The following is a 14946-nucleotide window of genomic DNA, read 5'->3' on the forward strand; positions in this document are numbered from 1 at the left end:
TCAGGGAGCGGAGGGTAGAAAGGAGGACTGGAGGGCAGCGTGGGAGGACGGGGATCGGGGACTGGAGGGAGAGAGGGAGGAGGGAGGGCAGCGTGAGAGGTAGTGAAGGCAGGGAGCGTGGGTCCGGGAGCCTCCACGCATGCTTGGCCCAGGTAGGGGCGGCTGACGGAGAGCGGCCGCTGGCGGCGCGCCCCCGACAGTCAGGTGCACGAGCCGTTGCTGCCAGGCTGCGCTGACGCTCTCTCGGGAAAAATCAATAGTGGTACCTTAGCGGGTTGGCTGTGTCGCAGTCTAGCGGGGAATAATCCATAAAGCGATGGTGTGACGGGTCGAGCTGCTGCTGGGGTGACGGACGCCATTCTCCCACCCTAGGGGGGAAGGGTCTATCACCATGTTAACTTTGGTGTTTCGGGAGCTCGCCCACACTGGATTAGTTATGCTCCTCTGAATATCTGATGTGAATTATGGCATGTGTAGACTTATTTTGTGGACGTGTAGCCCAGTGATCTTGTTTGATGACACATAATGATAACATGGTGACCATTGCACGCCTCAAGTCTCCACAGGAACCCACTTGCCTCTGTCCTCCGTGAGGTGCAGCATTTCAACTTTTTCTTTCGCATTCAGAACTTGAAGTCTTCATGAAAGCTACCTAAACATGGAGCAAACAGTAAATTTTCAATGCCAAAAAGTCAATCCGTGTTCAAAATGTTATCGGTGTTCAGCCTAGACAGACGATTTGGCCTGCCTCCCTTGTGCTCTGGCTATCTAACGCTGGGCTGAATCCCCTCATGTATAGCGGAAACTCCTTTGCTCAAACTCTCTGAAGATGATTGTTTTAAGGTCCTTTCTTCACGTCTGTGCTGTGTTTATCCTCTCAGGTAAGTTGACCTTGTTTCCATTTCTCATTTGTCGTAATCAAGACTTTCGCACTTTCAGTGTAAAATCATATTATCGTAACATGTCATGATGAGAATACTTTGCACAAATCTCTGGAAATTTAAGTCATGAAAGCGATTGTATCACACAAGTACGACGGCTCAGTTCGTATACAGTGAGCTCTAGAGCATCGTCTCTTTTACTACCTTTATCATACTAAGTATGCAAGCTCAGGCTCATTATATACCATGATAAAGTCAACTGCCTGTCGCTTAAGCGCTTTCTTCATGTTACAGAAAAGCGCCACACGCGGTGAATATATTTTAACATAGTTTGATGTAGTTTATGCCTCTCTGACATACTTATCAAAGAAGTTAAGAGTAGTTAATGAATATTAATACTCATCTTTATTAACCTAAGTCGTTTTATCATATCAATTGCATGAAGTATGAATGACATTCTTCATTCATGAACTCTTTTGGTGTCTATTTGAGTTGCTGGATCATTTAATTAAGAAGTCTGTGAAGGGTAAATAAATCAAAGGGTAAAAGGCTTCAGCCTTCTCTTATCGCCCAAGTTTCCCAATATTTCGCGCGTTGATCCTCTCCTCCCAACTTCCGGCAAAGCTTCTTATACTTTTTATGGTTTTAATTTTGTAACTCCGTTGGGGCCAATACAGAGCTACGCTTTGATGTTCACTTGGACTCTTATATACTGGAAGGTCATGCATAGGACGGCGGCTGTCCGATAACTGTTGCTTTCTGTGTTAGATAACTCTTCGTTAGAAATATAATATAGAACTGATTCATAGTTATTGGTCTGATTTAAACTTGACTTCTTGAGAAACGTTATGTGGAATAATCTTCAAAAAGTGATAAAGTATGAAAGGCTGGCCTGTGTCACGATCTTCTGACTCCCACCCTGTATTACATAGGCTCTCTTGTCGTATTCTCATCTGGGAAGTTATGCATAAGATGGTGCGGAAGAATCGTTGTGGCTCAACTTCCACCGTCGATGAATGCAAGAACTGTTATCTGACTCACTGATCGGTCGCTACTTTGTCTGATAAGCCCGAGCTGGAAACAAAGGATCACTGTAGCTTTAGTGTTCTTTCTCAGCTTATCCAGGACTCGGACTGCTCATTTTACAGTAAATTCTGCGTGTAGTGTTTTCCGTCAGCCAACTGCTCGAAGAAATTCTATCAAATCAGCTGTTTTGCACAAATGTTTAAATTTTGCGGGGATTACTTCTTTACTTTGTATCTATTTTACTAGTAGATACACTGAAATGATAACAAATTATCACTTAAAGCTTTCTCTGTGGTGACTAATCATTACTTTGTATGATGAGACGACACCCGATTTATGTCCACTTTCCTAGAGAAGTCGTTGCTTTCACTTTCGTGAAAACATCACCTTCTGTAAGCGCTTAAAAGTGAAAACGAATTAGGCCTTACTGTCAGATAAGATTGAGTGAAGCTCTACTGTCAAACAAGAATCTTTAAAGGCGTTACTGTCTAATGAGAATGACCGAGGCGTTAGAGTCAGAAACAGAAGTTACACAACAGTCAAATAACGAAATAAATTCGACTGTTTCTCTATTGTTAGAAAACAATAACCGAGAATAACAAAAAGTTCTAGCGTTAGATGTGAATAATTGTGCCTTAACTTTCAAATGATATTGACTGTGGGTGGCTCTGTCAGACAAAAGATGATAAGAATTTCGGGGTAACCATAATCTTTTCGCCAGGTCACTCATGGGCAAAACCTTACTTTAATGAACCCAACCTTAAAACCTTTCTTTTTTGAGTGTTTTCTTACAGTCGTATCAATACTGACAAAGCGAAGATAATTCACAGAACAGAACTGATAACTAAAAGAACTTCCATACGGCTATTCACTACAACAAAGCTCAAATCAGACAAATGATGCCTCAGAGCACTATTTACTGCCGGAGATCCCCTACAGAGGAATTCTCAGAAAGATCTGATATTGAAAGGAAATCTCAGAATACAAATCCAAGCATGAGGGATACTTAAAAAGTACCTTGAATTTTGAAGGATTCTCAAAGTACAACTTAGAGCCAACTCGAAAATTGAGGACCAGTCAAAACACCAATCCATCTGTAAAGAATCTCCACATTACGATCACATTTCATACTCAAAGGAGGACAAGAACACATGACCAAATTGGAAGAACACTCAGAACACAATTCAGCGCCGGAGAAGCTCGAAAAACACAGCTCAAGCCCATAGAAATATTCAGGACACTACGCAAGCTAGGGGACCTGTCAGAGTATAACTCTGAACCAGAACTTTCAGATTATAACTCAGAACTCTTTAAACTCTCAGAACTCAAGAGAGAGCGAGAGAGCCGAAGGAACTTTCCAAGCAGAAATCAGGGCCAGAGGAACTCTCTGAAGGTAACCAAATTCAAACCCAGAAAAAACTCTCACAGTACAGTTTAGAACCAGAAAGACCCACAGAAAAAAAAAAATGTCAGACAGTGTTAACTGTGCCATGGACAAAAATGAAGGGTTTGCCTGACAATGGAGGGTAGTTTTGAGTAATGATGACCTGGTTGTTGAACAGTGGAGGGTAGTTTGTTGAGTAATGATGACCTGGTTATTGAACAGTGTAGGGTAGTTTGTTGAGTAATACTGACCTGGTTGTTGAACAAAGATTACTGCTTCGTCGGATATTGAAGATTGTTTTATCGGCTATTGGAGAGTGATGAGAGATGATTAATAGCATGGTGGATAACAATGAAATGTCGGTTAAGATAACCTGTTTGTCAAACAACGAGATTTGTTTTTCCGATAATGGTGAATGGATTGTTGGTATATGATGAATACTTTGTAGAATAAAAAATGACTGATTTGTCTAATAACGATGAGAGGTTTGTTAAGCACTGATGGCTATTTTTTAGACAATGCTTCAGCGTTAATTAGGAAAGAAAGCGTTGTTTCTCTTTGATCACTGAGCCTTGAAAATTCACCTCTCTGACATATTTCTTAATTGGTTACCATCCAGAGGGAGTCGGGAAGTAGACCAAGTCTGTGTCTCGATTCTCATGCCTGGAACTTTCATATAGATAGAGGCGCCGATGAGAGATAACTCAGTTAATTTCAAATATTCTCTTTACAATACCAACTGTTACAAACTGAAGTGCTTCGAAATCATTGAACAGTATCATTGGTAAATCTGAATCCTAAATCGAAGTCTTCGTCAACTAGTATCGTATATATCCCCAAACAAGCCTTGTTGGTCTACAGAGTTCGATACACATGTCAACTTTTGTCTAATTTTGTCTTCAGTAGAAAAGATGATGAATATCTTAACCTAAACTCGGGAAATTGATTTCTCATAAGGCTGGCGAACATGTTGTCCAGAATCTGGTCAGTTGAAGCTTTTTCAAAGAGCATGTCGGTGGCAAGACAGGGAAAACTGGGACGGGAGTTTGCCTCATCCATCCTTGAAACTGTTTGTCCCATTCACTCTGAACATTCACTCTGAACATTCACTCTGAACATAGCATATCATCGTATCTGTTTGCTGACACGTTTCTTCTGTTGTCCAGTTAAGAGAAAAAAATGCAGTTTCTCATAATCTTCCTTACTTTCATTTATCAAAATAAGGAGTGCATAATTAGGTATTTTCAAGGGGCGAAATAGATAATCCAGATCCTGCATTTTTTATCTTCATTATATTTGGTACTTTGATGATCTGATATTCATATGTTCAATATATTTGATGCTATACAGTCGAGCTTTTGGGAAATTCAAGATTAGAAGATATAACCTCATTCTAAACTGAAACACAAGCAGCGCATAAGCAAGTATTAATAATGGCGCCCAGAATATCCAAAAGAGAAACAACCCTTGTTTCGAGAGAGAGAGAGAGAGAGAGAGAGAGAGAGAGAGAGAGAGAGAGAGAGAGAGAGAGAGAGAGAGAGAGAGAGAGAGAGAGAGAGAGAGAGAGAGAGAGAGAGAGAGAGAGAGAGAGAATCGTACAGGTGGTACTTCAGTAAGGATTGAGTGAATAAATGCTTTATCAAAATTCTGTCTAAATCTAAATATACTGAAATCAACAATACCCCTTGCTACGTTTAGCTGATCGTGCTAAAAGTTTCCGACATAGCGTGCGCCTCACATTTTTTGTGCCAACAGCTCTCTTTTAAGCACGCCCTCTCACACCCTGTACCCCTACCCCTCCTGTACCCCCACCCCTCCTGTACCCCCATCCCTTCTGTACACCTCTTTCTCTCTTTCTATCCCAGGGCCTGTCACTCTCCATCCTGATCCTGTGTTAACCTTCCCAGTCAGAAATTCCTCATAGAGATATCCTATATTTTAACCCAAATTTAGCATGCCACCTCTCACTATGTTCCGAAGAATTTTCCAGCAGAGACGAGTTTTCTGTGCATGGTAGTGACACAATAATATCTGTCTGAGAATAATCTACAGTACACCTTAAGTTAGGTGAGGACAGAGCAACAAAGAAGGGAGAGCAAGATATATCAAGAATGAAAGAGAAAAGAAAATCAGGTAACCTGGTGAATATGATAATAATTTAAATAAGAAAAATGAGGAATTGTATTACTGTTTTTTAAAATGTTTGAAAATGATAAGAAATACATGGTTTTCATCCCTTTCTAAACAACTGAAACGTTAAATCATAGACGAGATGAGTGATCGTATTGCTTGTCCTTTCGAGTACACAATCATAATGTATGCAAGAAAACATGTCAAACTCGTGATGCTGTAGCCGGGACCTGCGGATCGTGCCTACCGCACCATGGCGCTATCGTCCTTTCCAGAGGTTTTGAAGAATAGTGCATCAGACACTATACTTCCTTTAAGACTCTAGCAAACGAGTTTTCACCACGTGAAGGCCTCATTAATCCTCGGAGAAACATTAATCACCATCTCAACGAGACAAATGATGGTAAAACCCTGTAATGAAACTTCATAGAGGGTCAGGTCGGGAGGCGTCGTCGCACCGGCGCGTCGAAGTAAGATATGGAGACTAGGATATCGAGTAAGTAACTCTCCTGTCGGTATTACCATGCGCATTTTGACTCAGATGCTAACTAGCTGTTTAACACAATGACAAATGGAAACAAAGAATGAGGGTCGTGGACGAATTCTTACTTGTACTGGACACAAGGTGTTATGCCGCGCAAGGGAAATTGTGTTTGACTACTGACACATTTTTGTGTTAATGAATTAGTACCTATAATTCTGCTCTTTGCTTTCCTGTCGTGGGTTCTATGTTATTGCCATAGTTAGCATGAGAAAGGAAGCTCAACAACATGATCTTTATACTCCTTGTGACCATGACACCACTAAATGTATAACTCAGAGTTCCAAATGTCATGAAAAACTTATATTTCAATATGGATGTTGCAATCTTATGCTGAAAAAGATGTGGACTAATTCGATGAATATTTGTTTTATAACTCTCGGGTACAAGCAAACTAATGTTTGAGAAATTGTTTATCTAAAACTCATCACTACTGATGTATTAGTTACCCTATTAAAAGAAAATATCACTTCAACTCGGAGCATTAGTTTTATTATGTATTTGTTATGCGGAAAAATATAATTATTTTTTGGACAGTTTAATGAACCATCAAATCCAGTTTGCATGGACGAAGTTCAGCCTGTATTTTTGCTGTAAGCTCTCTTCTAATTTGCTAATTGTATCTTATCTAGTATTCTACAATATCTTAGGAGAATAGATTTGTCTGGGAGCAAACTTGGAGTCAGTACCGTATCCTTCTATACAATGGTCTGTCTAAACAGTGGTATACACAGTATTCTACACAGTGGTCTATACAGTGCTGTTCACAGTGGCAAATTGTGTTATTTGGAACGCACTTCCGTTGACACTGGACCTATTTTCAGCCCAATAATGTGGCTATTATACTGGAAGTCATCACATGATGAAAAATATATATTTTTCGTCTGTAACGCTGCCAGTATAGTTATAGTCTGATAACATATTTCTTTTTAATATTTTGAAGATATTCTTAGTCCGCTTCATCGTGTATAATTGCGTACGTTTCTATGTCAGATCGAATTAGTAATTTGCTGATATACAGTACTTTATAATAAATCCTAATTTCGTCGGGGTGTGGGGGCAATTTTTGTATTCATCAAAAACTTACATAATATCATGATATGAGATTTGCAATCATCGTGTGGTAAAATAATGTCATATGTACATATATGTATATATGTATATATACATGTGTATGTGGGTGGGTTGGACCATTCTTTCGTCTGTTTCCTTGCACTACTCCGCTAACGCGGGAGACAGCGACAAAGTATAATAGATAAAATGATATATATGTATATATATATATATATATATATATATATATATATATATATATATATATATATATATATATATATATATATATATATATATATAACTGCAGAAGCTGGTGACTGAGTTTGGTAAAGTGTGTGGAAGAAGAAAGTTAAGAGTAAATGTGAATAAGAGCAAGGTTATTAGGTACAGTAGGGTTGAGGGTCAAGTCAATTGGGAGGTGAGTTTGAATGGAGAAAAACTGGAGGAAGTGAAGTGTTTTAGATATCTGGGAGTGGATCTGGCAGCGGATGGAACCATGGAAGCGGAAGTGGATCATAGGGTGGGGGAGGGGGCGAAAATTCTGGGGGCCTTGAAGAATGTGTGGAAGTCGAGAACATTATCTCGGAAAGCAAAAATTGGTATGTTTGAAGGAATAGTGGTTCCAACAATGTTGTATGGTTGCGAGGCGTGGGCTATGGATAGAGTTGTGCGCAGGAGGATGGATGTGCTGGAAATGAGATGTTTGAGGACAATGTGTGGTGTGAGGTGGTTTGATCGAGTGAGTAACGTAAGGGTAAGAGAGATGTGTGGAAATAAAAAGAGCGTGGTTGAGAGAGCAGAAGAGGGTGTTTTGAAGTGGTTTGGGCACATGGAGAGAATGAGTGAGGAAAGATTGACCAAGAGGATATATGTGTCGGAGGTGGAGGGAACGAGGAGAAGAGGGAGACCAAATTGGAGGTGGAAAGATGGAGTGAAAAAGATTTTGTGTGATCGGGGCCTGAACATGCAGGAGGGTGAAAGGAGGGCAAGGAATAGAGTGAATTGGAGCGATGTGGTATACCGGGGTTGACGTGCTGTCAGTGGATTGAATCAAGGCATGTGAAGCGTCTGGGGTGAACCATGGAAAGCTATGTAGGTATGTATATTTGCGTGTGTGGACGTATGTATATACATGTGTATGGGGGGGGTTGGGCCATTTCTTTCGTCTGTTTCCTTGCGCTACCTCGCAAACGCGGGAGACAGCGACAAAGTATAATAGAAAAAAAAAATATATATATATATATATATATATATATATATATATATATATATATATATATATATCCTAGTATAAAAAGGAACCCCTTTTATCGAGCAGCTGGACTGATTGTGGACCAACCGTCAGAACAAGGATTCGAACATATGTGCTCGACCCAGGGCGACCCGTGAATGCTTCAAGGTATATGGTATAGGTCTGTGTATGATTTGCAGGTTTGGCCGGTTGAGATACATGTCGGAAATTTTGTACCTCTGTTACATGGACGCACAAGGGACATTTTGATATGTATATCTTTGAGGCCGACCACCATGGCGGTTAACAGAGTCCATTTCAAAATTACATCAGTTGACCTTCACAGATATCGAGAGATCAGATCAGTTGTGCAAATGAAAACCTGAACATTTCCATCCTGGCTGCGGATATCGATATCACCAGAAGGAAACATGGATTCCAAAAGCTTTTTTTGCTGCGTTTGTCCCGTTCGTTCAATCACGAGATTTTTTTGTTCCTCTATAGCTGAAATGGGAAAATGTTTATGCATTATGTATACCGAAGGATACAGCAATATTTCACCAGACATAATATTTTTCGCATAGGATCCACATCACATTGGACAGTATATTCAGTTTCACACACCACACACACACACACACACACACACACACACACACACACACAAAAAGAATATCAAAAATTATTTTCACCATAGTCTACTTGAACTCCCGAAAACAAGGCAAAAATGTCTTTGTTGGGGTTTTAGGCGAAATTTCTCTGCAGTTCTCGAGGTGGGGTATGTTTCATTTTTAAGCACACTTTCAAATCTAGTCACTGAAGAGAAAACGAGAGAACTAATGACAGATATTCTGGTTACTTGGTAAGCACAAAGTATACCTGGGATTCTCTGTTACCTATTTCTTTATTACGACATATCATACAACAATATCATTCCATAGATTGTTATATATTCATCTAACATAACGATCGGACAATATCTGAAGGTAAACTTACCGAAGGTAAATGAAAATGTATCTCTAGCGCCAAATCTTGCAAAGGTTTCTTTTTTCTTTTTTCAGGCTTTTAAGGGGAGTTTGACTCTGAGTTAACAGAGGGAGGGAGAGAGTCAGTGGGCTAGAAGTTCTCACGGGGAGGGGGGGGGGATGCCGACTAACGAGGTGTTAGCGGGTCGAGTGCCCCTACCCCATGGCCCTCTGCAGCTCCGACGCTCGTAAGCACTGCTCTTCTGGCTGGTTGGAATGATTGTGCTGAAATTCTTGTAAATATGGATACTTATGATTGACACATGACCATTTACAAATACAGGCGTGATTATTCCCATAGACAGAAACAAACAGGGAAAATACAAACAACTATAAACACAATCAATAATGAGAATGAACCCACATATACACGTACAAGGTTGAAAAAAGACCAACACATGTTTGAAACTTTCTTCCCTTAACATACAAAAAGCTAGTAGTAATAACGCACACATACACACACATACATACACACACACACACACACATACACACACACACACACACACACACACACACTTCGTCCAACCCTCGATAGGTAAGACGTGTGTCAGCACTCTTAGGCCGCCTACATGTCAATATATATATATATATATATATATATATATATATATATATATATATATATATATATATATATATATATATATATATATATATATATATATATATATATATATATATATTGGTCTTGTTTATAGTAAATTATCTAGTTTTTCACTTCTGTAAGAAAATTACTCGCTTTTTCTTTTCGAAATATAAAAGTGGAACAAACGAACTGTTACTTGATAGTCACTGGTACTCGTGGTATTTCATTCAGATCTCCACAGCTGCGGTTCGTCATATGGTTGGATGAACCATGATGGGAAAAAGTTAAATTGTCGAGAGTCTTTCAGTTAAAGCAATCTTTTGTATAAAGTCAGGAATCATATGCTCTGCATGGCTTCCCTCTGGCCACAAAGCGAATACCAGAGATCAGTTTGATGTAATAAGAGTGATGATGTCACAGGGATACGCCTGTATAATGAGATATATGGGATCAAAGAAAGATATGCGATCTTTTCGAAAAAGAAAAATGAAATCTTTTTATGCAATATCTTCCATCTTTATCACTATGAAATACACATAATACTCTGATAGTCTGTTACTAGGAAGGGCTCCATCTCAAAGTCCAGAATCTGCAACGTATTCACATATCTTCAGTAATGTTTATGTCTATAGAATTCTTCAGACTAGCTCTCTAGATGTTAACGTATATAACGAGAAAATGAGATCTGAATACAAGTCAGTCACCAGAATAAGATTCTGTGCATACTACCATTATTGGTCTGGAAGGATACTCTTGATTTAGTCTTCATATGCATAAGATTAACACAACGTTACAAAACTTTACAAAATATACAAAATATGAATAAGAAACTCATAGTGACTCTGAATGCAGACAGTGTGGACCTTCCGTCCGTGTTTAAGATATCTTTGAGAATCAGTATAAGATTCCGAGTACAAAGACCCAAAGATCAACCGCCTTTTAACTATACAAAGTTACTTTACCAGTTGACAGCTTGTATAGATCACTGTTCTTTGTCCAAGTGTAGCCAATACGTATACCAGATGAAATATAAATGAAAAAAAATGGAAGAACAGGAGAAAAACACATAAATACACAATACGATATCGGAACAATGTATCGTTTTGTGGCACTTCCGGGTGTAGAGATACGATATGGTATTATTCATAGGTTTGAAATCATTTAATCTGGCCAGAACTCGCTTTTCTGAGCTGCTTTTATTTCATTGATTATTTACATCTACTATTTGAGAATTACATTTCTTGTAGGAATATGACTTAGTCTCATACTTAAAGCTTTGCTACCGTTAGGAATAAAGTGGTGAAAAGGAGGAATTGACAACGAAACAGCCATTAAGATGTACAGCCGAATGAAAAGTAATGGTTTGAACACCCGATGATTGAAAAGAAAAACATTCACACTATTCATTTTTAGCACAGTAAGATGAAGAGAAATAGGTTTTCCCTGAAAAATCATCATACGAAAATATTCTGTTAATTTCGAACAGCAGAGAACTAGAAATAAAAGCTCGTCTGGCATCAGATGTAGACATTGTTACGAGCACGGAGTGAGGCCTGACCCAACATCGCCACTGCAAGCCGCAGGCTGGCTGGCTTCCACATGTACCACACACTCCACCCCAATTAAAAACCATCTCTATTCTACCGGTGTAAGAATTTTCTATTCTATTTGTTGTGTCTCTGTTTCCGTTTTTTTCCTCTTTCTGTGATTGAATGCCATTTTGAAGGCCATTCCAAAAATTTCTCACAGTTTTATTACCGGGTCTTTATAAATGAACAAAACATACTTTGGCTCCGATATGTAGACAACTCACTTTGCTTTTGGCCTAATAATCCACCCACTGAGGACTTTCTACATAAGTTAAACTCGTTAGCTCCTCCATAAAACTTACTCATGAAGTCGAAATGAATAATAAGTTACCCTTTTTGGATGTAGAAGTCATCAGGGATGAAGGTATCTGGAAAACTAAAGTTTACAGAAAACCTACAAATATATTGTCTCATGTCCACTATCATTCAAATCATCATATCAATGTAAAAAGATCGGTTTTCTATCTATGTACCTGAGAGCATATAGGATTTCAGATCCTGAATTTTTAGATGTTAAACTGATATTGATTCAGTACATTGGACAGAGAAACTAAGATACCCAATGAATATTCTTAACCAGTGTCAGAATACAGCAAGGAGATGTTTCTGTTGTGGCCAAAATGATAAGCCAGAACGCGAAAGTTGCCAAAGAACCCTTGTTTTCCCCTTGAATTAGAATTTTCTCGAATGTGTTCACATTTTTAAAAAAAGAATTAATGTACAAGTAGTATCCAAATACGACAACACCATTAAGAAAGCCCTTATCAAAATAGTCCAACAAATGATGTCCCATTTAAAGACTGTAAGCAATTTCATGTTGTACTATTGGGGAAAGATTTGGTAACTAGGATCTCACAACATATGTATAGTGTTAGCCCAACATAAAGATGCCTTTGATCACCATATCAACACGGAAGGAGTTAAGACCATAGCTAAATCAAACTGTTTCAGTGAAAGAAATGTAATCGAATCATGCGTGATCTCTGGCACAATTGATCATAATGTAGATAAACGGTTAACTGTAATGATTACTAAGAAGTATCCACCAGACTAACCCCGTCCACACACAATGTAAAGAGAGGAAGGTCAAATGTTAGGTCACATGATTAGTGGCCACCTGCACTCCACGGGGCTTATGAAGCCCCGCCTCACTGCTACCTCTGTGCTTTTAAGGACCTCAACACTTGTATCTGCCCCACTCTATCTGAGGATGTGATAATCGAGAGTACTCACCGTCTTTATTTTCCCTTTCCAGTGGTGATTGTTGCATATATCTCTTCACGGTGAAGTGAAGAAGGCTCTCTCTCTCTCTCTCTCTCTCTCTCTCTCTCTCTCTCTCTCTCTCTCTCTCTCTCTCTCTCTATATATATATATATATATATATATATATATATATATATATATATATATATATATATATATATTTGTGTAGAGACACAGGATATTGTCCTTAATGTGCATTTTTTATAGATTAGATCATAGATTGTCAACGTTAGATACCTTCTTTTCACTGTTTTCTTATCAAATGTTTTGTTACTTTGCATAAATTGTCAACTGAATATCCTATATTGCTTTCCACTTTATCTTTTTATATTAGCTGAAAAATTTCGGATACACAGCACTGAATGCTCATTTTTGGACTTCAAAGCAATATCAGTCTTAACCAACAAATGATATTCTACCTTTACGAAGCTCAATGATCTGGTATTTTAGCCATACTTTACTGTTGCGTTGTCATCCACGTAATTTTCATACATAGCATCATGCAATTTGTTTCCTGTAAGTTCGCAGTCATGACTAAGTTCCGTTGACTATGTAGCATCTTCAGATTTTTGCATTTGGTTGGATTGAAAATTCATTAACCATGTATTTCTACACCACTGTGATTTTGACATTTCTCGTCTCTTTTATAGGATGAAACAGTTCTTGCTATTCATTACTTCTGTCCTATCTTTAGGGTTATCAAGATATGCGCTCGAGTATGATTCCAGATCATCTACTAATTCTCTTCTCGTAGATAGTTCAGAGATCCAGTGGGCGACTCCTGCGATACTCCAGTGGTAAAATTCTAGCTCACTTGAGATAAGGGACTTCTGAGCTCTGTTTTCCTCCTCCACTTAGTTTCCATCTCTTATACGAGTCTCACTTTTATGCCTACCTGCAGTCTACTTCCTCTCTTAACCTTTCGTGCACAATGGTGTCAAATACATTTTGGCATTCCAAGAAAACACAAACCATCTACTTATTTCTTTTATCTAGACCAGGGCTCATTCTACCAGAGAAGATCGAAGTATTTGCAACGCATAATCTCTTTCCTTTGAACCAATGCTTCCTTTCATTGAGGTATTATTTTTGATATACATCGAAGAGACGAAGCTAGGACGCCATTTGGTAAACATGCGATCGTCCAAGACAGACAACGAGCGTTCATAAACTTATCATTTTACAAATGTTATCAACAATAAAGTTATCTAATCTTTATAGACCATCATTAATATTAAGATTATAATTCTTTGTGCATTCAATAATAGAAGATTGAATGATATTTCTCTTGGTAATAGAGTTAGAGTTACTAACTGAGATGGCATTACTCCAGTCAATACAATGATCATAGTTTTCAACCTGATTAAGCAAGGCATTTGATTCTTGTCCCGTTCTTATACTATATTTATGTTGTTTAAATCTAACAGAAAGATCCTTACCAGTCTGCCCAACATAGAATTTATCACAATTTCCACATGGCACTTTATAGATGCATCCAAGAGAATTTTCTAGTGAATTCTTGATTAAGATATTCTTTATAGTATTATTGTTGCTGAAGGCAACATTTACATTAAAGGATTTAAGCAACATGGGAAGTAAAGTGAAATTTTTCGTAAAAGGGAGAACTAAAAGATTCTTGGTGTCAATGGGAGGTTTGGGCTCAACTCTATAAAATGATTTCTTTGCTAACTTAAGGGATTTATCAATGAAAGATCTAGGGTACTTTAACTTAGATCCAATAAAATATATCTTCTCAAACTAATCATCAATAAACTCTGGACTTCAAATACGTAATGCCTTAAGGAACATAGATTGAAATGATGATAATCTAATTCGGTCATGTTGAGATGAGTAATAATGGATATATGAGCATATATTGGTAGGTTTTCTGTATATGCTAAACTTAAACTTGTTTCCTTGCCTATGGATCATGCAATCTAGAAATGGTAACATTTTTAGATTGCATGATCCATAGGCAGATAAACAAGTTTGAGTTTTTATTGTTGATAAAATTTGTAAAATGATAAGTTTATGAACGCTCGTTGTATGTCTTGGACAATCACATGTTTACCAAATGGCGTCCTAGCTTCGTCTCTTCATATATATCAACCGACTTATATTTCTCTTTTGTGTCTCCCCTGATGATGTGATTATTACACGAAAGTGCACTTAGGAACATGTGTACGTGTAGGAAGAGAGGAAAGTAATTGGTTCTCAGTGAATGTAGGTTT

The 14946-nt window shown here is 38.3% G+C and overlaps 1 protein-coding gene across 1 annotated transcript in view; it reads left to right on the top strand.

Moving 5' to 3' along the window:
• The first annotated feature begins 212 nt into the window (after positions 1-212).
• The window catches only part of LOC139759822 (transmembrane and immunoglobulin domain-containing protein 1-like), a 146706-nt gene continuing 131972 nt past the window's right edge, over positions 213-14946 (top strand). Inside the window, exon 1 of the mRNA XM_071682310.1 lies at positions 213-881. Coding sequence (XP_071538411.1) covers positions 830-881 — 52 coding nt within the window. The 5' untranslated portion in view covers positions 213-829. The remainder of the gene's footprint in view (positions 882-14946) is intronic.

This window comes from Panulirus ornatus, chromosome 34 (genome assembly GCF_036320965.1).
Source record: "Panulirus ornatus isolate Po-2019 chromosome 34, ASM3632096v1, whole genome shotgun sequence".
NCBI classification, from domain to species: Eukaryota; Metazoa; Arthropoda; class Malacostraca; order Decapoda; family Palinuridae; genus Panulirus; species Panulirus ornatus.